This window comes from Phasianus colchicus, chromosome 5 (genome assembly GCF_987193195.1).
Source record: "Phasianus colchicus chromosome 5, bPhaCol1.hap1.1, whole genome shotgun sequence".
In the NCBI taxonomy this organism is placed as follows: Eukaryota; Metazoa; Chordata; class Aves; order Galliformes; family Phasianidae; genus Phasianus; species Phasianus colchicus.
The window spans coordinates 37,838,577-37,860,643 of record NC_143440.1 but is presented as its reverse complement, the minus strand read 5'-3'; the positions used below and the strand labels follow the sequence as shown (position 1 = coordinate 37,860,643).

At 45.7% G+C, this 22,067-nt stretch overlaps 1 protein-coding gene and 1 long non-coding RNA gene across 3 annotated transcripts; one reads left to right on the top strand and one right to left on the bottom strand.

The window, feature by feature from the left end:
• Positions 1-1,816: 1,816 nt before the first annotated feature.
• Positions 1,817-19,534, bottom strand: PAX9 (paired box 9). Of its 2 annotated transcripts, XM_090141348.1 has the most exons (5): positions 19,365-19,534; positions 17,875-18,501; positions 15,790-15,929; positions 10,902-11,054; positions 1,817-2,071 (listed from the first exon to the last, which is right to left on the bottom strand). In XM_090141348.1, exons 1-5 carry the CDS (start codon positions 19,366-19,368, stop codon positions 1,817-1,819), a joined length of 1,179 nt encoding a protein of 392 aa, XP_089997474.1. In that variant the 5' UTR covers positions 19,369-19,534. The 2 variants fall into 2 exon arrangements, with proteins under 2 accessions (XP_089997474.1, XP_031449692.2); XM_031593832.2 differs by lacking the exon at positions 10,902-11,054.
• A 143-nt stretch (positions 19,535-19,677) lies between these two features.
• Positions 19,678-21,082, top strand: LOC149917862 (uncharacterized). Its single transcript, XR_016467304.1, has 3 exons — positions 19,678-19,977; positions 20,468-20,574; positions 20,868-21,082. It is a non-coding gene; the product is annotated as an uncharacterized LOC149917862 (long non-coding RNA).
• The last annotated feature ends 985 nt before the right edge of the window (positions 21,083-22,067 follow it).

Below are 22,067 nucleotides of genomic sequence, written 5' to 3'. Positions count from 1 at the left end.
AGAAATGCTATTCAGTTAAATGTTTTTTAATGCAAAAAGCAAAGGTGGCAGCAGCCAGTTGCGTACATCTGTATTTTTGTGGATTTACTGTGCGCAGCATTTGTACTGGTTACTTCTATTGTTAGGAAACTTTGCCCATGGCCAAGTTTCAGTGGTGAGACTTGGAAATCCACAAAGAGAGGACTGTATTTCAAGAGAGGACTGTATATTTTACCTTCCCACTGAATTAATGTTTAATGTGGTATGCAGATAGAGCAATATTTGAAGAATGATGTTTTCTCCTTGGTTTTAACCATCTCTGAAGTAATTTAATATATTGCACATCTATTAAAAAATCACAATATATTAATATTCTATGAATGATATGAAATCTCACACCAATCTTAATTTCTCTTTTCATATTCATATTCTGAACATACCTACAGCATGTGGAAAGCATTCTGGAATAATATTCAGAACTTTATTATTGCCCAAAGAAAACAGGTAAATCTTCAAAGATCGGAACGTTAGCTCTCTTGGGATTCAAGTCAAGAAGTTTAAAGCAAAATAACTGGGACAGAGTACTTGCCACTGGTTACAGAAATCTAGAAAGAGAATTCATTAATATTAAATATCTGTGTTTGTAGCACCACCACCAGTATACCTATAAGGAAAAAAATGCTTCAGAACAACAATGTAAACCTTACCAAGAACCATATTTTACATTCATTAAAGCATTAAAGACAACTTCCTCTTTAAAAAAAATTACAGGATAATCTTGGGGCCAAAAATTCTGGACATGAGTGAGCTGACAATGACAGTACAATTCTATTTCACAGTGGTTTTGCTAACTTACATGGCTTTGTAAGCATCTTTGCACATTTTACACTAACAGCACTTTTTCTCTCCAGTTTTCATCTCTGTTTTCAGATATTTCCCACCTATTTCTGTTTGTTTCTTAACACAGAATTGGTGTTTTGTGAACCTGGAAGGCTGAGGGCATCTGGGGAAAGTTTTGGCCTTTGAATCTTCTGCTAAAGAAATAACTGTATTTCGTGAGATGCTGAATTGTACACTGTAGACAAAAAAAAAAAAAAAAAAAAAAAGATGAAAGAAGCATCCCTAAACCTCATCACCTGAAGCTATTTCTGCACCATGCAAATAGCCAGAAAGTCACCTTTTTAATTTCCAAGGAAAGAGAAAAAAAAAAAAAAGAAGAAGAAAGTGCACTGAGAAATAAAGACAAATGCTGTTGAAAGCCTATATTTACAAATGGATAAAAATACAAACATATGACTGCCTGATGACGACGAAATGCCAGAAGAATCTGAAAGCCACACATTGTCTTGGTTCTGTATTTGACTACCAAAACTCAACAAAATGACAAAAAAAGTGATCTCAATAGCAGTGGATCGTATAACCTTATTTGTTCTCTAGAGACAGGTTATTGGCAAATACCTTTGATTTAACCACCTTTGCTGATTTGAGGCGTGGCAGAATTTCCTGTGATTATTTTTCTTTATTGGTTTCTACACAAATCTTAACAACAATTGCACATTTAACAACTCTGTGGTGATTAAGAATAAATATGTGTGGTTTGACCAGAGGAGTGTTAGACAAGTTTCCACGGGCCCTTTGAGGGACACAAGATCTTTACTTAGAGAGTGCAAGGGCATCGGCACGCTCTCCTCTGCTTCTGATGCGGCCTTCAGCTCTTTCAGTCCCGAAAAGTCCTGCAGGAGACAAGTCAGGAAAAGAAAGACCGGGTTCCGCCAGCATGTGGAGAGCAGTCTGTGAGCCCGGTGCTGGGGACACTTGGCCTGGAGCAGCTCCTGCATCAGAGAGCGGAAGCCGTGACTGAGTGGCTGCCTTCCCTGGCTGTCTGCATGCCCTTGAAGGCCAGCGAGGCAGGGAGGTCACAGCCATGAGGCGAGAGCGGCGTGCCCGCAGCGTGCTGCCAACCATGGCCTGCCATGTAGCTGGAGGGAGCTGCGCTGTACGGCATGTAGGGCGACACCTGAGCCGACGTGGCGTAGGGAGACATGGCTGGTGCTGATACGAAGCTTCCAACTGCTGGGAGGCCGTTGTGTGCCTGAAAGGAAAGGGAGACACGTTTCTATGGGAGAAAGACATTTTAGACATAAAGGAAAAATTATTCACACTGAGGTTGGTCAGGCACTGAAACAGGTTGCCCAGAGAGGGTATGGATGCCCCATCCCTGGAGGTGTTCAGTGCTAGGTTGAACGGGACCTTGAGCTGCCAGATCTAAGTGTCCCTGCTCGTGGCAGGGAGTTGGAGCCAGATAATGTCTATTTAATGTCCCTTCCAACTGAGTTTATGATTCTAGGACAAAGCCTCTCTGCCCATAAGGAAAGCTGCTGAGGCTTTGTGCAGGAGCCAGGACCAATGATGGCCATGTGAGAACTGGACACAGACACCTGGGAGAGCCACTTGCCGTCATTCTCCTGGATGTCCACTGTGCAGAGGTGCCTTTGTGTTTTGCTTTTAAGACCAGCTATCTGCATCAGGCCCACACACCTCTCCCAGGAGCCTATCCATGGCCATAACCAGCTGCTTAAGGACACATAAGGAGCAAACATCAAGAGCAAGACAAGGAACAACATGTATTATTCTGTGATTCTGTTATGATTTGATGTTTAGGCAGTCCTTTGCGGAGCTAGGAATTGAACTCATTGATCCTTTGTGTCCCTTCCAACTCCTGATATTCTATGATTCAATGAGTATGGCCTCTTTGTATTTCCCCCTGCAATGCCAGGGATTTCTGCAGCCCATGGTTGCATCTAATGCAGATGTTCAAGACCTAATGCTACTGCTATCTGTGATGGATCCATCTCAGCACCTCACCTGCTCCAGCCCCAGCAGGCTCAGCCCTGAGCTACAACAGTCAGGCTTGGGCACAGATCCTGACATAAGGCTTCCCAGAGTGAAAGGTAACAAGTAGCTGGGGAATTGAAACTCTTTGGTAACTATTTGCACAGAGCATGAGTCAGAACTGTAGTATTATTACTGTTGATGTCTTTTAAAATCTGTTTTCTAGGTGTCTCTATTATAACCTTGCAAATGTTCTTTGCTCATGGCTTCTCCTGGTTTCAATAGCACTTCTGTGCACAAAGCAATTACAGGGCTAGGTCTTTTCCTGCAAGCTATTTTCTTAGGTCCTACTGTGGGCTAGGGAGAAGGGTTTCTATTTAAATAAAGAAGGGAGAGTCCTTCAGTCTGCTGGGATAGGATTTCACAATGAATGACTCCTTATTTAAATAAAAAAGTTCAGTGTTTTACTTCACGCCCTGTAAATGCTTCTTCAGCAGAACAGGAACAAAACAGGATCATTTATCTTGCTTAGGTTTTGATTTGTGTAGTGTTTATGTTTTAGTATCTGTGGTGGTATTTTTTTTTTTTTTTTTTTTACCAAAAAGGTTTTCTGAGTATGAAAGAGTGGATATTGATTCAGCAGAGCATGTAATGTAATGCCAATTTTTCAAAGATTTAATCACCTTGTAAAACTGGACCTACTCTGGACAATGCAGAGCTGAAAAGCAAAACAGACTTTTGTTGCTGCTGAAATTTCAGGTGCTGTTAATATTTCACTTGATCAATCTCTGTCCAAATTGCACCTGTCCAAATTTCCAGTATTTATCCCCATAAATGGCACTGTCCTCATTTCAGGTTTATGTTTCCTACCAGTGTAACTCAGTTCCAGTGGCTGGACTGTCTTCTCATAGCTGCTTGGGAAAACAAGCAGTAATCCTGCTGGAGTCAATATAAATGTGTGCAACAATCTAAAACAGCAGGAGACAGTGAGGGGATTCCAGCCATAGGTCTCAAATAGGGGTATTAATTAGTGCAAAACATACAGCTGCAGCAGCAACATAATTGTCATTCCAAATCCATAAACACTTTGTTGAGGCTGCACGCACCTTATTCTTTTGAAAATCCAAACATGCGACCTGACCTTCAACTCCAATTACATGTCTCCTACTGTGTCTCAGAATTACACTTTAGCCTTGGTTCTAAATATCAGCATTTTCAGCAATACTAATTAATACAAACCCTCAAATAATTGCACTGTAAATTACTATACTTCTTAAATCACATGGAAAATTATTTCACTGGATTTATTGAAGGTAAAAAGCATGACAGGTCCAAAATAGCTGCTGCTCCCCAAGCTCCATGCTGCTTCCACCATGTAGAAGTGTGAAACAAGAAAAGAGAATACCTCTGGTTTTCCCAACAGCAACAAAAAGCTTTTCATGAGGCCAGCAGAGCCATAGAGGCAGATTGTAACACAGACATCAAGGCCCACAACCCAGTGGAATCCTGCAGGAAGAATGGCAGAAACCCTGCTGGGGGCTGGAAGGAGACCTGGAGCCAGTCCCTGGGGAGTCCCATTACTGCTGTGGCAACATGGGGCAGGCAAACTGCCAGCCTAGAGACTCAGAAGAGGTTCTTTGGATGGTCATGTACTCCCCCAGGCTTGCCCACTCTCAAGCAGGTTGGTGCCCAGCAGCAGGCTAGAGGCTGGAAGTTCCTTTTTAAGTAAGGTGCTTCAGCATGAATCGTGATGTCCTATGAACATTTGGCTGTGCCTTTATAAGATTTCTCCTAAGCTACAGAGGAGGCACGTGTCCTTCCATCCTCCTGCCTTGCCACTGCTACCCCCTAACACGTGGCTCTGGGAAAAGCCAGCCTCCTTCTTTGCTGTAGAGAATATGTATGCTGTATAGACCGCTGTGTTGTAGAATGCTCTCTAACCACTGGTGCTTCCCTCTAAAACTCTTTAGAAGAGACAGATGCTCTAACATCTCATCTGAGTAGAATAAGTGTTCATTCTTAGGCTACGAATACATCCTTCAAAGCTGTGTGCAGTGCTTCATCATGCCAAATTGAAATATCACTTGGTGCGATTGCACTGCCACACACCTGTCTCCATCCCACCATCACAGGCCAAGAGTCTGTTGGTGGGAAAGGTAACTTTCAGCCCTCAAGAAATTACTTCCTGCTATGTACAAAACTAAACTCTGCATCCAGGCAAAAAAACAAAAAACAAAAAACACTTTCTAGAAATGATGACTATGTTTATATATGTAAATAAAATACATCAGGGCCAATTCTTCAACACTGAGGATGATCAGCATTGTACATACCCAGCCCTACAGCTCAGTTTCCTCTGACCAGAAACAGGGTGGCCTCATCCACAGCCTTTGGGAGGGCTCTCTGGCCCGTGCCCTGCCTGACCCCATGCTGGTGATCATGTTTTCCTTAACGTACTGCCATGAGAACTGATGTTCTCATGCTGTCTAATGTTTTGAGTGTGAGAAAGATCTTGCCCTAAACATTTGGTGCAGAACATGGAGACACATATGTAGAGACTTGAAGGGACCTGTCAGATGCTTCAAGGCTGTTGTCTCTTCCTCACTGAATAAATTAATCCCTTGTATTTTAGTGGCAGTGCTACCAAGATTTGAAGACTGAGTGATGTGAATGTCAATAAGCGTCTGAGAAAAGCAGGCAGCACTGGGGTGAACCAGAGCAGTTTCCACATGGAGCAGGGTTCTGCTTCAGTGGGAGATCGTGCCATCCTCACAAAGCAGCTCCTCTAGTCCCAATTCAAACTGAGGGGATGAAAGAAACCTCCCTTATGTGACTTAAAACTGTGCCATTCAGAAAGAAATCACTAATTTTCATCTCTGACTTTCAACATTGAGGGATTTGGTGCAGTGATTTTAACCACAAGGACTTTTCTGCTAAACAGCTGTAGACAGAGCATGCAGGTTATCAGAAGGGTTGACTCTTGTCTGTCAATCCAGCACTTTTTACAAACATGACATTCACTTAAAATAAATGGAGAGGATTAAGTTCCATGAGCCTGTACATAGTGGATGAATTATTCATCCTGCAGTATTTCAGTCAGGGGAAATGAGCACCAAAATCCAAACATTCATAATTATGAGTGTGAGAACCCCATGGTGATTATTGATTTTTAAAGCTGTTGGAACTTGTTTTAAATGAAGAGCCTCTTGAACCTTGTTTTTAAGTTTTATATTTTCCTTGATTCAAACCATTGATTTTTAAGGGAAATAATTTAAAAACAAATAGACTAACATGTAATTCTTACTGAGGGAGAACATCTCCTGTGCCAACGATCAGAGCTCCTGCTTCACTGGCTGGCTTCTACAGAGAGTGGAGGGAAACAATTGCTCTGCATTGCTGCCTCTACTGATGTTTGGAAGCAACTGATGGAATAACTGCTTCCAAATTTCAGGGCTGTGTAGTCAACCTAGAACACGTGATTTGTCAATTCAGTGAAACATGTTCTCACAAAGGCTGCAAACAACAGCCGAGTCAGGATTACTAGTTCAGTCTCGTGCCGTCCTACTGAGTTACCATGATACGTGCCAGCACAAGTGAAAGGATTATCCAGGAGGAGTCAAAGCCACAGAGACTTAAAATGTCACTTCATGTGATATAAAATGATGATGCTGTGTGCATTTTCACCAGGGAAGGAGTTGACTCAGTAGTTTTTATAGAAGGACTTGTAGTTTTAGACACTCAGTACGGTGCATTGCTTTCGGTCTGTTTGGGATTTGGGACATAAAGTGGCGAGTGGATTGTGCAGGATTGTTGTTGGAACAAATAACTTCCACCAGCTGTTTAGATTCCTACAAGTGAAAACCTAAGATTGCCATGCACAGCTCAGTTTCTGCTACGGAACATGTGCTGGTGTAACGCCATACAGCTCAGCCTTGGCCTCATCTTTCCTGCATTTCAGGTCACAAAATTTCTGCACAGGCTTCCCCATTAATCCATGTCAGACAAGCAGTGTGACTTTTTTTTCTGCTTTGGCTATGTTAATACCAGGAAAAACACAAGCTAGATTCCACTTCCAGGCATTAATTCAACTTACATCCAGAAACTGAGCTATACTGTTTTATTTCACCCTTTTCTCTGCTCTTCTTTCTCAGTGTTTTGCTTGCTATATATGTTCTCTGTGAATCAAAATTAGATCCACTCCATGTGATCCCTTCATGTGTAGCTTCTAAATGTTTCCAAAAATGACCCAGAGTTATCTGCAGTTTCTCAGAAATAGCATTCAAAACTGCAAGTCTGCATTTAGGCTAACTAATATTGATAGCAATCATGCAAAGAATCTCATTCCAAGTTTACACGGTACAAATGAGAGATGAATGCCACCTCAGTTTCACAGTCTGACTCTGAAGTAGAGGGTTGATTCTGTCCACAAGAATGTAGATGATTCTTCTTACGTTAGAGTAATTGTTTCCAATGGTTTTGAGTCTGTCCATTGTAACATATTTGCTACAGTATTGTTTTGTAGGGGTAATGTATTATGTAGATGCAGCATTTGTTTTGTGGAAGCATTCTAAATGTGTAGGAAGCATTTCTTGAGAAATTACACTGGCTTCAAGACCAAGCTAGCTGATATGACAGCTGTGATGAGCTTGGACATGACTCAGCCCAAGCTCCCCTGTCAGAGCAGCAGAAGCTGTGCCTGTGCCACCGCTTCAGGAACGCACTTCTGGTTGCTGCTTTGCATTTCTAACACTTCCTTGGGTGGAAGGAAGCCTCCCCTGTCATTGGATCAGTGAACTCAGCAATTGCCTTTATCCTCCAGCCCAGGGCCTTTCCCCAAAAGCAAATGAAACAGCTTCATGGAGGTGTGAGCAGCAGCTCACAGCAAACAGAGCGGCCTTGGCTACAGAGCATCACAGACACTCACACGGCTCATTTCTCAAAACAAAAAGCTTTAACAATTCCTGGAATTCCTGAATGTCCTGAAAACACAGGCACAAGTAGCTACTAGAGGAGCCATTTTTTCCACAGCAAGGGAAAAGCATAGCAAGAAGCCAAGCTGAGTTCTCATCCTTCAGTCAGAAGAGCAGATGACTTTAAAAACCCAGAGGATAGCTGATGTCCTTTGTGACGTGCACATCATCAGTCAAAAAAGTGATGGAAAGGATACTAGGAGCAATCAGTGCAAACTGAAAGCATAAAGGAAGCAAATATACTAAGTCTCACTTTTTAATTGGAGGTTAAATGTGATTTATACATCAAAGCAACACATGGGATCCCAAGGGAAGAGTAAACAAATTTTCGAAGTAAAACATCATCAGCAGGCATGCAATGGAAATCTCATTTTAGAAAACAGCATTACCTAAAGATGTAAAAGTACACCTATGTTACTTTTAAGCTTTTAAAATAAAATATTTTGGTGCATACTGTCGTTAACAAAATTAGAGCTAAATTCTGAAGCTGCTATTCAGTACGTCAGCATCAATGAGAAAAATTACATGGTCCTAAAAGCACCCATTCAAAATCAGCATCCCCCTAAAATTAACATCCTACAGAGGTAAGTCAAAGTTACCTAAAAAATAAACACTACAAAAGTGAGCAGTGATTTCATTTATGCAATTTATTTTATCTTTGTATTAAGAAACTTTTGAAGAAAAATGTAATAAAATTGCTAAGATGGCAAGATGTATTGATAACCCAGTCAAAGCTGATCCTGCAAATAAGTTTTGCTGTCTTTTCCTTATATTGGAAATTTTTCTGCAAAAATATGTTCATAGCTCATGTTAGACCATGTCCATATTTTTATATGAAGACCTTCTTTTACTGAATATGTGGGAACACTTTCATTTTCTGCTAATGGAAGCAGAAGAATAGAATGGATAGATTCTGAAAAGTGAAAACATCTTCATTAAATGGTTTTGAAGTCCAAAAAGCCTTGAACGAAGTGGGAACATTTTGTAGGTAGGATACTATTTTGAAACATGTGCCTTAATTTTCAATAAGAACTGGAGAGGTAATACACAGAAATTGAGGAGCTTCTAAAATAGCACATGGGCAAGATGTTTGCAGTCAGTCTGTCTTGCAGCTGAGCTGGGTTGATTCCCAGAACATTAGGCTTTGAAAAATAGGAAGAAAACTTTCAAGGCTGGGAGTTATAGGACTTCTCTTTCTTTCTATGTTGTATAAAGCAATGCTGATATTCTATTCGAAGACACAGTTAAAACAGAATATGCAGCCTCAAGTGCTTTGCAGCAAACATACTCAGTTATCCAATTCTATACCATCTCTCTTACTCTGATGCTTTTATCTTTACATCTGTTTTCCCCGTTATTAAATTCAATAGTCCTTGCATTACTCTGTACCACATGAGCAAATCACGCTAATTCTAAAATAAAGTTCATCTGCTTAATAATAAGCAGATCCTATTCCCTGTGCTTAATATGCTTTTTTATTAACTTAAAGTTCCTTCCTTCACTTGTAGGCATCCCCAGCTGCACTGAATAACACAGAAATCAGATAGGATCAATTGAGTGTTTTAACTGAAGTTGTGACATGCATCAAGATCACTCTTAATTATATTTTCTTATCAAATTTTGAATCTTAGCCTCTTCAGGGAAATAAAAACACTTTTTTGGAAATAGTATTAACTGGAATTTACACACCATCACCGATGCTTTCCTAGAGCCATGGGCATTTTACATCTTTTCCAAAACCAACTACAACAGAAACAAAAGAAAATAAAAATAAAAAACCTCTTTCACAGAGACTTAAACGGGTAAAAACAATCTGAGAAATCCTCTACAAAAACAGCAGAGGGAAGAAGAGATGGGAGAAAAAAGGCTGAGACAAGGTGGACCAAGGTAAAACGGAGTACTCTCCAAGGAAAAAGGGTGAGCAAGTATTTTGGACGCTTGCTCAGAACAGAATGATTGTAGGTGATTTTCACTGTGAAATTATTTCTATCACATAGGACACATCAGGTACGTACTAATAAGTCTGCCTAAAATGTTTCCCAAATTTGAGTATAGTGCAAGTGCTGTAGGTTCACTGAATGGTTGTTTTCCATTCACGCTCCGGTTTAGGAAGAAGATGCGTAAATGGAACTCACCACCTTTCCAATGAAAGTGTTGGCTCTTGGGTTATTTTCTATTAATTTATAAACCTCACAATTGTATTTACTCTGAGTACAAAGTTTGATTTCAATTGCAAAGATGAAACTTGAACTTCCTTTAGACAGATACACTGTCCTTAGTGGACCAAAGGGAAGTTCAGGAAAAGTCATGCCTTGAGAACAAAGTCCCGGGAGTAGGAACTAGCAACACAATCACATTGTTTTAAAACAGATTCTCACAGTAATTCACCCCTAGTATTTTGGCAAAATCTGGAGTTTTGGAGGGCAACAATGGGCATTAAACAAGTAAACACAATGAGTGGAATAGGCATTTGTTCTTCCTACAATGATGTTTTAAACTATGATGTATCAGCAAAAATCTGTATGAAAAAATGCCTTCTTTGTACAGTATATGTAACAATACATTGTAATTTCAATATAGTTTTATTTAAATGAAACTGAAGTTGATGGGAAGAGATATTAAGAGCGCAGAGACATCAAAGGGATTTTTGCTGGTGAAAAGTTGGGTAAATATGGGGTCAAACTGGCCAAACCCTCAGTTTGTCCCCTTTAGGGAAAACCAAAACTGCACTCCCCTTTGTCTAACCAAATCCTGATGCTGTGGAGGCAATTACTGAGCAGCTGGCAAGTTAGGATGGGTAAAATCAGAACCCACTGAACTGACATCATTATGATTAGGCATATATAAAATCCCTAAAAGCTGATAAACTGCCACAACAGGTGAACAAACTACAGCCTTATCTACCTTTCACTCTCCTGCAAGCACCTGAAGACTGAAGAGATCAAGTTCTGTTTGATCTCCTTGCCCCAGCATTGTTTCCTGCTGTGACAGGCATCTCCCACCACTCTTGCCTTCCAGGCCATGAGCCTCTTAGTCACAGTGGAGCTCCTGGCTGCTTGGGGCCTTTGGAGCAGAGGATGCTCAGTGCGCAGTCCGAGTATCATTGTACCATTCACTCACCTCTCTGACTTTCTTTATAAGTTTCATCCGGGTGGAGTGCCCTGTAGCCATGTGGGTTGGTGGGCAGGGCACTGGGTTTTGGCCGTGGAAGCAGGTGGCCAGTAAGAGGCAGGTCTCACAAATGGGGTTCGAATGGGGTGCCATCCAGATCACCTGGGAAGGAATCGGGTGCATGTAGTGGGATCAGCTCATGCCCCTCACCCACAACATGCATTGACATGGATGCCTAGACCTCGAGCAAGCCATCTTAGTGATTGCATTATAAAACAGGCACTGGTCTGGAGATAAGACAGAACTGGAGAGTCTCCAAGCCAAGGTCTGAGCCCTTGTACCAGACAGGAAATCTGCTTACAGTTCTGTTAGGTACTATGGTAAGGAAGCCAAAATGCCCCTCTCTTTAACAGGTATGGGTTGGGAGCTGGTGGTTTGAACCTTTATCATAATGGATTTTGCATGGACCCGGAATAGGAGTTCAGTTCCCTGAATCCTGGTTTAGAATATAAGATGCCAAATAAGCAATCTGCTAATGAAATTTTGCAATTAAAAATCTGTGTAGGAGGGTCATGTCATTTAAAGTTAAGTTTGCATCTAACTCCCAAAGAAGTAACTGTACATTGCAGGTTCTAAGCAGTGCAGATAAAAACAATTACAGATGCTTTGGCCACCACATTCACTGTTCATCTACAATCAATATTCAGGAACTTAAATATTTACATTGCTTACATTTTCTGTGTAAATAATTGCCCAGAATTGCACCCACAATTATTTGCAATCACTTGCCCTAAAATGGAGCCTTCATTTTTATGCTGCAAGCAACGTGGAGGTCAGGATTACCTCATCAGAATGCAGCCAAAGAACAGAACAAGGAGTGTCATCCCAGTGAGCTGAGAAGTCAAGACGGGAAGAGCTGAGGAAGTTTTGCTGAGACAAAGGTGAAAAGTTTGCTACTTTGGGGTCCACCTAACATATTAGAGAAAGACTACCCAACTCATATTCACAAGCCCCTTGTAACTAGGAGTGTTCTCAGCAGCTCCTCTAGGTTTGGAGTCAGACCTCCAAACAGCTCACACTTTTCTCCAGTAAACTCAAAACAACCACTTGCCCTTAGATCCCAGTTACAAACATTTTCCTTTTAGTGAGCATCAGCTCCCTTTGGCAGCATGCACGTCTGCTTCCTGCAATACACACATATTTCAGAAAATAATTCTGAAAAAGATATGTTTCCAAAGCTATTTGCATCTCAACAAATCAGACAGGCGTATGTCAGACCTGTATTTTCATACATGTGCAAATATCAGCTGCAGTTCACTTTACACATCCCTTACATTAGTCCAGAAAGGCACAAGCATGAGATGGATGAAAACTGAATTAGGAATATGAGAAATATTTATTAAACGATTCCACTTCAAAAACAGGGTACAATTGGATTTGTATCCCAATGATTTCAGACTTTATTTTCCCTTATTGCAGCCATTACTATAAGCTGTTTAATGCATTAAAGTACTCAGGATATTCATCCTTTGTGTTAGTAATATGATTATACATAGAAGCCTTCCCCCCAGCACACAATGAAAGTGCCTTTCAGTGTGAATACTGGTATGTAACTGAGATCCTTACAAAACTTTTACAACCTGAAACTGTCAAGCTCTCAGAAAACACTATTTTCCCTTTCATTCCCTTTCATTCAGATTCACAATTGCACTCTTTGCAAAGCTGTATGATAAGAGAAATGTGCAAAAATACTGCAGTGGAAAAACATAATGTGAGTCCTTACACAAAGACAATAACTTGGGACATCAGGTAATTAGAAGTGAGTACAAACTTCACAAGGCATTGCTGTGACTCCCTAAGCAGTTTTGATGCAGAATGATAGCTGTGCAGGCAGTCCTCCAGCTCCCCAGCCCAAACACCAAAGAATATCACAAAGACCCCAGTGACACAGGAAATTAATAACACTTACAGTGAAAAGTGTTCTACATTCAGCCATTCGATTTCATGTTAAACAAGTGGGACTACATATTGCTGAGGCCAAAATTTGAAGTTTTCTTTCCTTTTATGTCCAATCCTCTCTGAGACTGAATTCACACTCACGTGTATGTAAAGGGTAAATGCAACCACCCACATTACTCTCAGATCAGCCCTGGCTGAGCTGAATGGGAGCCCCCCCCCCCCCAAGAACACAAGGCTGCAGAGCCCTATGATAAAACAAATGGGTATCCACTGGAAAGAGGGGGCAGATCAATATAGTTTGAAAGCACGAGTCTGTTCTTCAGGCTCAATTCTTCTAGTCTTGCTCATGCAGAGAGAATATCCGGGGGCTTTCTTGAGAGGTAAAATGTTACCTTCCATGACTGAGATGGGAGGAAGAAGTCCTTCACCCACCCAGTAGCTATGGAGTTCTTTGCAAGTTGCAGGCAGGTGAATCTGTGCCATGAATGCTGTCAATGCTTAAAATATAATGCTGATATTAGGAACAGCAGAATCCGCTATAGGTCCTGCAAGTTTCTTCGTTCATGTGCTTCAGAGTGCATTCCCTCTGCTCCTTTTATGTAACTGGAAGACCTCAGTGAAACACATGCACTGGGTTCTGTGTTGCTCTGCTCCTGTTATGTGCTTCACTGACTTGTTTGTACGGGCATAACACTGGAGCAAGCACTATAGAGCAGCCACCTCTCTTCTGCAGGGGACATCCTTTTTCTGCCTTCGCAAGATTCCGCATTTGCAATGAGCTTTGCACAGAGAAGATGAAAATTCCATTTACCCTGAGGTCCAAACGGAGAGCCTATTGCAATGTAATTCTTCTGGCAAGAAAATTGTCTCTGCAGTTTCTCCCTTTCTCACCACTACAGCTACCTGATTGCTGGATCTGCATAAATGAGCCAATGTTCTCTCCTGTCCTCTGCTCATTTGTTTCCAACTGAAGCAATACATGTGGTAAAAAACAAAACAAAACAAAACGAAGAAGAAAAAAAAACCAACAACAACCACCATGTAAAGATCGAAGGATGCATTTTGCTGAGACCAAATTGTCATGGAACAGCACCCCAGACTTCCTGAGCTTCAGCTAGCTGGCAGCTAAGGCAGTTCTACATGCAGCAAGAGTTTGGCTCATAAATTTCAATTTGTACATTTAGCCAAAAAATATATATAAATAAACAAAAAGGAAGTTGCAAAAAATAAAATATAAAAAAAAACCACTTTTATATCCTTATTTGACATTAATTTTCTTTAAACATATCCTGAATTAGTAAGGTACTGAACTGGTGACATGCAAGCCAACTAATGTACACATGAATGAAATTGCTGGTAACAAGCTGAACACCGCATGAACAGACTGGTCTGTAGTGCAGAAAAGCCCATTAGCACATATTATTGAGGGGAAAAAAAATGGGGGAAATCTCGTCTGTATCTTCTTTCTTTGTGAGCAAAAATCAGAAAGTGACCTTTTGGATAAATACTTTTTAGATTTTCCGTCCTTTTAAACTCTCTGGACAATATATTTTTAATCAATGAATTCCATTTTATTAATTGCAATTTTCTCCATTTTTTAGATAGTGAATATGTTTAGATTACATTTCTCAGATTATCTTTCAGATTGAACAAAACTTCAAAATAGAACTGGTATTGACGATAGAGCAGTAATATATTATGAAGACAAAAGCATAAATGCTGAAAGAATGAAAAAAGGAAATAAAAATATTTTCCAACAGCAGCACTGAAAATCACGCGTTGTACATAGCATTGTTCCTCAGTGCCCATTGGGGTAAATGAGATTTCAGAGGTGTATTCTCCTTGAGCCTCATCCTGTGGCTATTTCAGCAGAATGAATGAATGGCCCAGACTGGCACCTGTGACAACGCAACCCTGGCACAGCCAGCCTCAGCAGAAGATGATATTCCCATAATTTTTAGTAAGATTGCTAATTAGTTGTTTCCTAATAAAATTGTGGAAGGGTGAATATTAACTCTAAGTCCGATTTTATCTTTAATTACACAATCATGGCTATAACACTCTGCACATTTTTCACAATATGCAATGAACAAAATAACAACACGATAAGAGAAAAAATATAATGCAAAACAAATAGAATAGCAGTACGGGCATCACATTTTTGCAAGGCAGAATATGTAACAAAGTGGTTGCTCACTATGATGCATCCCATTCTACCTTGGTCACTACAAGTAGCTGCACAATTTGTACTCAGCAGCTCAGAAGGGTTTGATTCAGCTCCTCTCAGCACCAAACCAATCACAGAGTCCAAAAGCAGACTCAGAACTCAGGACACGTGTCCCAAACCTCTGCCCTTGAGGGGCAGCACACTGAGAACTTTTTAAATATATTCTTTGAATTCATTACAAGTGTGACAAAGAAATCACAGGGAAGGCAACGGGTCTCAGAAGCCGGTCTTATGTTTTGAAATGTTTTCCATTGGATGGAAAAAGTACAGTCAGGTTTTCTTTGTTTGGTTCTGTTTTTCCGAAACCTGCACTGCCCAGCTAACAACAGTTGACTCTTTTAAAGCTTTTCCCCTGGCATAGGATTTGATTAGCAGGCACAAGGATATACACAGATATTTGTTAAGTTGCAATTACACTGTGTTGCAATAAAATTATTGACAGTTCGGAGTCTACTTAAGCGTTAAAAACGCTTAGCGTAGGAAGCAGATACACTTCATTTTCAAATTCTTCCCCTACCTCCCGAGCGCCGCGCACAGCCCACAGCGCGGCCACCAGGGCGGCAGTGGGACGCGCCGAAAGCATCAGGGGCACAGAGCGATTGAAAGCACCGAGCCGACAGCGGGAGCTCAGCCCCGGGAAGGGGCCGCAGCCCCAGGGCGAAGCTCGGAGGCCCCACGTACACCCCCGCCCGGCCGGCCCTCTCCCTTTACCTGGCTGTACTTGGCCTCCTGTTCCAGGGAGCTCTTCTCCAGTCCGTTCACGGCGTGCTGGGCTGCAGGGGGGAAGCTGCTCCGGCCTAGGCTGCTCCACTCCTCCACCTTGGGGCTGGGGTACGAAGAGGTGTCGCTCACTGCGGGAAACACGTGGGCAAGAGGTTAGAGTTAGACCTAAGAGGCAGCCGTCCCTCGCCCCCTGCACTGCGCTGAGCCCCCGCGTCCTCCCTGGAGGGGGAGGCGGCTGTGCCTCCCATCCTTATGAGCAGTCGGTTAGAAGAGCATCGTGCCACCAGGCCCGGAGCTGGCTCGACCCGGTGCTTAGCCCCTCTGGAGTCTGCCAGAGAGACTGACAGGAATCGCTGCCTATGTGCAGCCGTGTAACGCAAGGGGTTCTAAATACGTTTAGGACCAAAACTAAGAAAAAGTAAACAAATCACACACACACAAAAAAAAACAGGAAAAAAAAAGGGGGGGGGGGAGAGATTGAGAGAAAGAGATCTTAAAAGGAAGAAAATAAAAGAAAAACAAACAGAAAGGGTGGAAAGAAGGGGAAAGTGCCCTATCCTTTTCGTGCAGCAGCCGTGGCACGGACACCCGGGCTGTGCGTGCGCTGTGCAGGCGGCTGTCCCAGGGCGCCACGGTTCGCCCACGGCCCCCCCCGGCGGAGCAGCGTGCGGGGCCGCACCCGTCCTGTGAGCGGCTCTGAGCGGCCCTTCGGCCGCTGGAGGGGCACCAACCTGGGGCTGGCTTGAGAAATCGAACCCTCTCGGTGAGTGCCCTTTTCTGCTGATCTCACACTTTCCCATGAATAGGGGCTTCCTTTCCGTGTCAGCGAGGTCAGTTTATCCTATAAATCAAGGGCGAACAGCCCCCATCGGCGGCAGCGGCCGCTCGGCAGCCCCAGCACGGCGCTGGGAAGGAGAGGAGGGAGAGGCGGGGGAAGGTTACACCGCGGAAAGACGCGTGCGGCTCCGCGCTGAGAGACGGGAAGAGGCGAGAGGCGGCCGTGCGGGCAGAGGCCTGTACCTGCGGGGGGCAGGAATATGAGGGCTCGCTACACAATTCCGACTCGAGTATGATCGTACAGTTTGCATTTTTTTAATGCTTACTGCCAACATCACCTCCCCCGGCCCAGAGCCGGCGCTGCCAGGAGGATGTTGTTAAGGCCGACTCAGACACATCTGTTTGTGACAGCGCTGAGGAGAGAAGCAGTTCGTAAAGCAAAGGGCGAATAAGTGCTAAAACACTATTCATGCGTACTTCTAAATAAAAGAGTTGTGTGCATATGTATTGCTTGGAAAAAAAAAAAAAAAAAAAAACCTGTTATCTCAAAGTCGGTATAAGATAATTAATCTGCAATGCATAAAGGATCACTTCGCATTAGAAGTGCTTCTGGAAGCGGACTGCCGCCGTTAAAAAACGCAATGAGAGCAAAAACTCCCCCCCCTCCTCCCCTCCGCTCACTGGGAGGGCAGAATGGGACTCGGGGAGCGCTGGAGGCGGCGGTTCTTCCCGACTGTTGCTGGAACTACAGCCGCCCCCTGGCACCAACCGACATGGAAAAAATGTCCCTTTCTCGGCGGCAAAGCGCAGTGAGCGGCCGGGAAATGCGGCGCGGTTCCCAGGCGGAGAAACAGACAGAAGGTGGAAGGGATACAGGGAGCAAACCTTCGGGGTTTCGTTTTCCCGGACCACCGCTTCGAAGGAAAATACAGCATCAGAATTAAGGCAATTAGGTGACATTTGAACTTCCTGACTGAGAGCATTTGGCCTGATTGCGAAAAGCAGAGAGAACGGACTGCTCGGTAACGCCGAGGTGGCGCCTACGGCCCGACGGAGGCAACGAACGCCCCAGCCGCACCGGCAACGGCACCGAGGGCAGCCCAGGCCGCTCCCTGCGGTCGCATTTGATACAGCTCGGCCCCGGTGCCACCGGGGACGGTCGATGTTTGCCATCACACCGGCAGGCACCCCCGGACCTCGGCTGCACCCAAATCACAGGACACGTCCCGCGGAAACTCAGTGCTCGGCTCGAGTTGGGGCGCCGCGGAGCTCGCGACCCTCGGGCCCCTTCCTCACCTTGGTCCGTGATGGAGCGGATGCCCAGGATGTCCGTCACCGAGTGGGACGAGGGCCAGGTGCGGGGCATGGCCATGGTGCCAGGGATGGCAGGCACTCCTGGCGGCGTGGGCACCTTTGCTCCCGCGGCAGCGATGGGGCTGGGGTAGGAGTAGATGTGGTTGTAGGGCAGGGCGGGCTGCGGGGGTGGCTGGTGCTGCTTGTAGGAGTCGTAGTGGCCCTGCTGGGACAGGTTCCCGATCTTGTTGCGGAGGATGCGGCTGATGGAGCTGACCGACGGCACGTTGTACTTGTCGCACACGCCGTCGGCCAGCAGGCGATCCCGGATCTCCCAGGCGAAGATGCCCGGATCCCTTTGTTTGTAGGTCCGGATATGTTTAACCACCGTGGGGGTGGTGACCCGCGGCTTGCTGCCTCCGATAGCCCCCGGTAGGATGGAGCCGGTCTCGTTGTAGCGAGCCAGGATTTTGCTGACACAGCCGTGGGAAACGCGGAGCTGGCGGCTGATGTCGCACGGTCTGATCCCCAGCTGTGCCAGTTCCACAATCCGTAGCCGGATGGCGTTGGGCAGGGGCCTTCCGTTGACGAAAACCCCCCCGAGCTGGTTCACCTCCCCGAAGGCGGGTTCTGCAAGCAAGAACACACAGGGCCGTCGGACAGTGCGCGGTACTGGGGAGGGCATCCGCGAGCCGATGCCACTGCACGAGGTCTGCCCGGACACGGTGTTCCCAAATAGAGGAATATCACCGAAATTAAAAAGAAGGGGAAAAAAAGAAGAAAAAAAAGAAAAAAAAAAAAAAAAAGGAAAAAAAAAAAGAAGAAGAAGAAGAAACGAGAAGAAGAAGAAAAGCACCGGAAAAAAACCGTGGCAACAAATGTCGGATTTCTCCGGACCGTGCACTGAGCATATTCCAAGAAAGCACATTCCAGAGATGAAAAAATGAGATCGCCCTGACAGAAAGTTCAGCTCTGTTGCCACAGGAAGAGGAACACGAAGAAAAGAAAAAGAAAAGAAAAGAGAAAAGAAAAACATTTTCAGAGACGTGGGGGAGGGGGAGGAAGGAAAAGTAGTTGAGGAAATTCTTTCAAATCAGGGAGAGGCGGTGGCAGCGCTGCTCCTGCAGCACCGCCCGTGCCCCGCGTTGTACGGAGCGGTTCTGGGGCTGCTCGCGCCTACCAGCACGATTACAGCCGGCTGTAAAACAAACGTGCTAAAACGTTAACCGCTCCGATCGGTGTCAGGAATAATATACAACTTGCCACAGGCTGCGGGCATCCACTCTGCTGCGATCCTGCCTCACAGTCGCATAATAACATTAATAATAAACCGAGCAGTCATTAACTTTTCCTCCTCCCCGCTCTGCCCCTCGGCGCGCTGTCCCGACGTGTAGAAACACGAGTAAAGTCAATAAGGAGCCGCGGTGGCACATGACGGCACGGGCACGGGGCTCCCTCTCTCTTGACAGCCCCCCGCAGATCCCAGCACTCACCCATTCCTCCGAGTGGGACACCTCCGGGGCCGCTCTAAATCCCCACCGCAGCCCCCGGCTCCCGACCTCCTGCTACCCCAACCGCACTCGCCCGCCGGACTCCCTGCTTGCCGCTGAGGAGATAGCAGGGGGGCGAGGAAAAAAGGACTACGAGGAAATCTACTTCCCGGCGAGAGAGCCTTGAGTTCTGCATTTCAACCTCAGGGCAACGTGGGCAGGGCCGGGCTGGGCCGGGAGCCGCAGCCCCCCGCTCCCGAGCCCGCCCCCGGGGGCGGCCCGGCGGCCCTGCAGCCCCGCCAGTGGCCGCGGGAGATGACGGACAGCGCGGGACCGGCGGTCCTTCCGCTGCCTCTCGCGGACGTGCTCAGCACCTGGTCCCTACCACAACAGCAACGCCCGCGTAATACCTGCCAGGCGGTAAGCCGCACGCAAAGAGCAATTAGCGCAATTATGGAGAGGAGCCGGCGCTGTGCTGGGCACCGCGGTGCGGGGCGTCGGAGCCGGGCTCGGTGCACCGCGGGCCCCCCCGCCCCAGAGAGCGGCCGGGTGGAAACCGGACGGTGCCTGGAAACGCACACGGCTCTCCTGTCTTTGCTCTGCTGATTTGGCAGTAGTAGGTCTTTGTTTCCAGCCCTCTTTACAGTAAAGCACTTTTTGACTACTGAACATTTCACGGGTGGTGCAGGAAAGGGTGGCAAACGGCGGCGGTTACGTTATTTTTTGTGGAATCCACGAAGCTGTCGGGAATTCAGCTGCAGCCTCGGGACGAGACGGGCCCCCGGTATCTCCCTGCGTTTTGATTTAATCGCCGCGCTAAACGATACATTGCGCTGAACTGCTCGTCCTGCAGCCCATTCCGACTTTATCAAAGATACTGCTTCGTATTAACAGTTAAAAGAAAAACAGACAAGGCTGGTAGGAATTAAAGCGTGCGTGGGTCACGGCGTGTTTGGTTTGGCAGTGGGTGCTCGGGTCCCCCTTTATGTGCTTCTCTCACGCATCCAACGTCTGTCGCAAATGACGGGCTTCCCAGCCTCGACCAAGAAGTTACCGTAATTTCTTTCACTTTTTCTCTGAGTGATTTTGTTTGTTTGTTTTCATAGACTCCCAAGACCCAGATCCTATAAAGGAAGTAAAACGTGAACAGGAATAATATGGTGATGGCAGTGCACGGAACATCGGCGAGTGAAATATGGATCTGATGTCTCTGGTGTGTATGAACGCTCCTTGTTATGTGAAATAGTTGTAAGAGACTTTAAATATTAAAAAAAAAATCGAGCTAGATTGCAAAGCCTTCGCATATCTCACGGTCGGAAACAGGGCGGATGCTACAGGGATCTCCCAGAAATTCCTGGTGCGTTGCAGACGTTTTGTGGAGGAAAAAAGATGACCGCGGTTATTTCGCACCTCTCTACGTTTGTTCGGAATATCCGCTGTTCCTTCTGTTCACTCTTCGGGTATTCAACTCAACCATTTCCTATGGCAGTTCTGTGTTTGTTTCAGGAACACGCACGGCACCTTCGGAACACCACATGAGTAAACGGTGCTCTTCCAAAAGCCAGATCCATCACCTCTGCCGAAGGGGTCTCCACGCACTCAACCAATTCAACCGCCCGAAATCGATCGCGTTCTTCATTCGCTACAGCCAGAGCCCTCCTCGGCGCAGTGACCTGACCCGCCGCGGCTAGTTTTAGGGCAGGAGGCATTGAATTAGCGGGACACGGATCCAAAATTTAATTAAATTAATTACTTAATTAAACAAAGGAGAGGAGTGCGTGTTCGTGAGCCTGCCGACCTGCATTAGCGGCGTGCCCTCCCCGAAGAACAGCCGCCGGGAGTCCCAGCCGCTCTCTCGCCGCTGCCGCCCGGCCCTGGCTCCATTACCTCCCGCTGCCCCCCTCCCAGGGCCCGATGGCGTGAAGCCGAGGCCGAGCTCCACGCATCCTCTCGGTTTCAGCCCGGCCCCCCGGCTCCCGGACTCGGTGTCCCCGAGGGTCGCCCCTCTGCTCGGATGTGACCCCGCGCCGTTCGCTCACTCTCTTTCTCTCCCATCTGTGCCCATTGTGTTCACAACTGTGTCCTTTTCTTTCATCCCCCCTCCCCCCCGAGTGTCTTCCAACCTGTCTGTTCCCCTCCTTCCCTCTCCCACCCCTCCACCCCGCCTCTGATCTCCGGGATATTTGGTTTCTTTCCCTTTCTCAATGTGTGTTCCTGATGTGGTCCTGTCGGAAAAGCTCGTTTACTCTGCTCGGGTCTCCAGTGGTTTAAGGATAATGTTTATCAGAAGTGAACGTGCTCAGCTTGTTTCCATTCAACTGCTGAGTGTGGGCTGAAATACCAAAGGTCACATCTACAGTGAGTCGGTAGAGGGCAGGGGGAGCCGAGAGGAATATGAAAACATTGTAATATACAACAGCCTGTTGATCGCTTGTGACCCGCCTGGCAAAAAGATTAATTTTTTTCAGGTAGGAAATAATTGAAGAATTGAAGGGGAACAGTGGGACGGAGAGGGGGGTGTGGGGCCGAGAATGCTACAGCACGGGAGGGAGAGGGGTACGCCTGGTGGGGCAGGGGCTCACCCAACGGAGTAGGGGTGGCACCTATGTAACGCCCAGAGCCCCAAAATGCGAAGCAAGGGAAAGGCGGGGACCTCAGATTCCAGTGGGCAGCTCCACTCCCACGCGTGGGAGCCTCAAGGTCGTG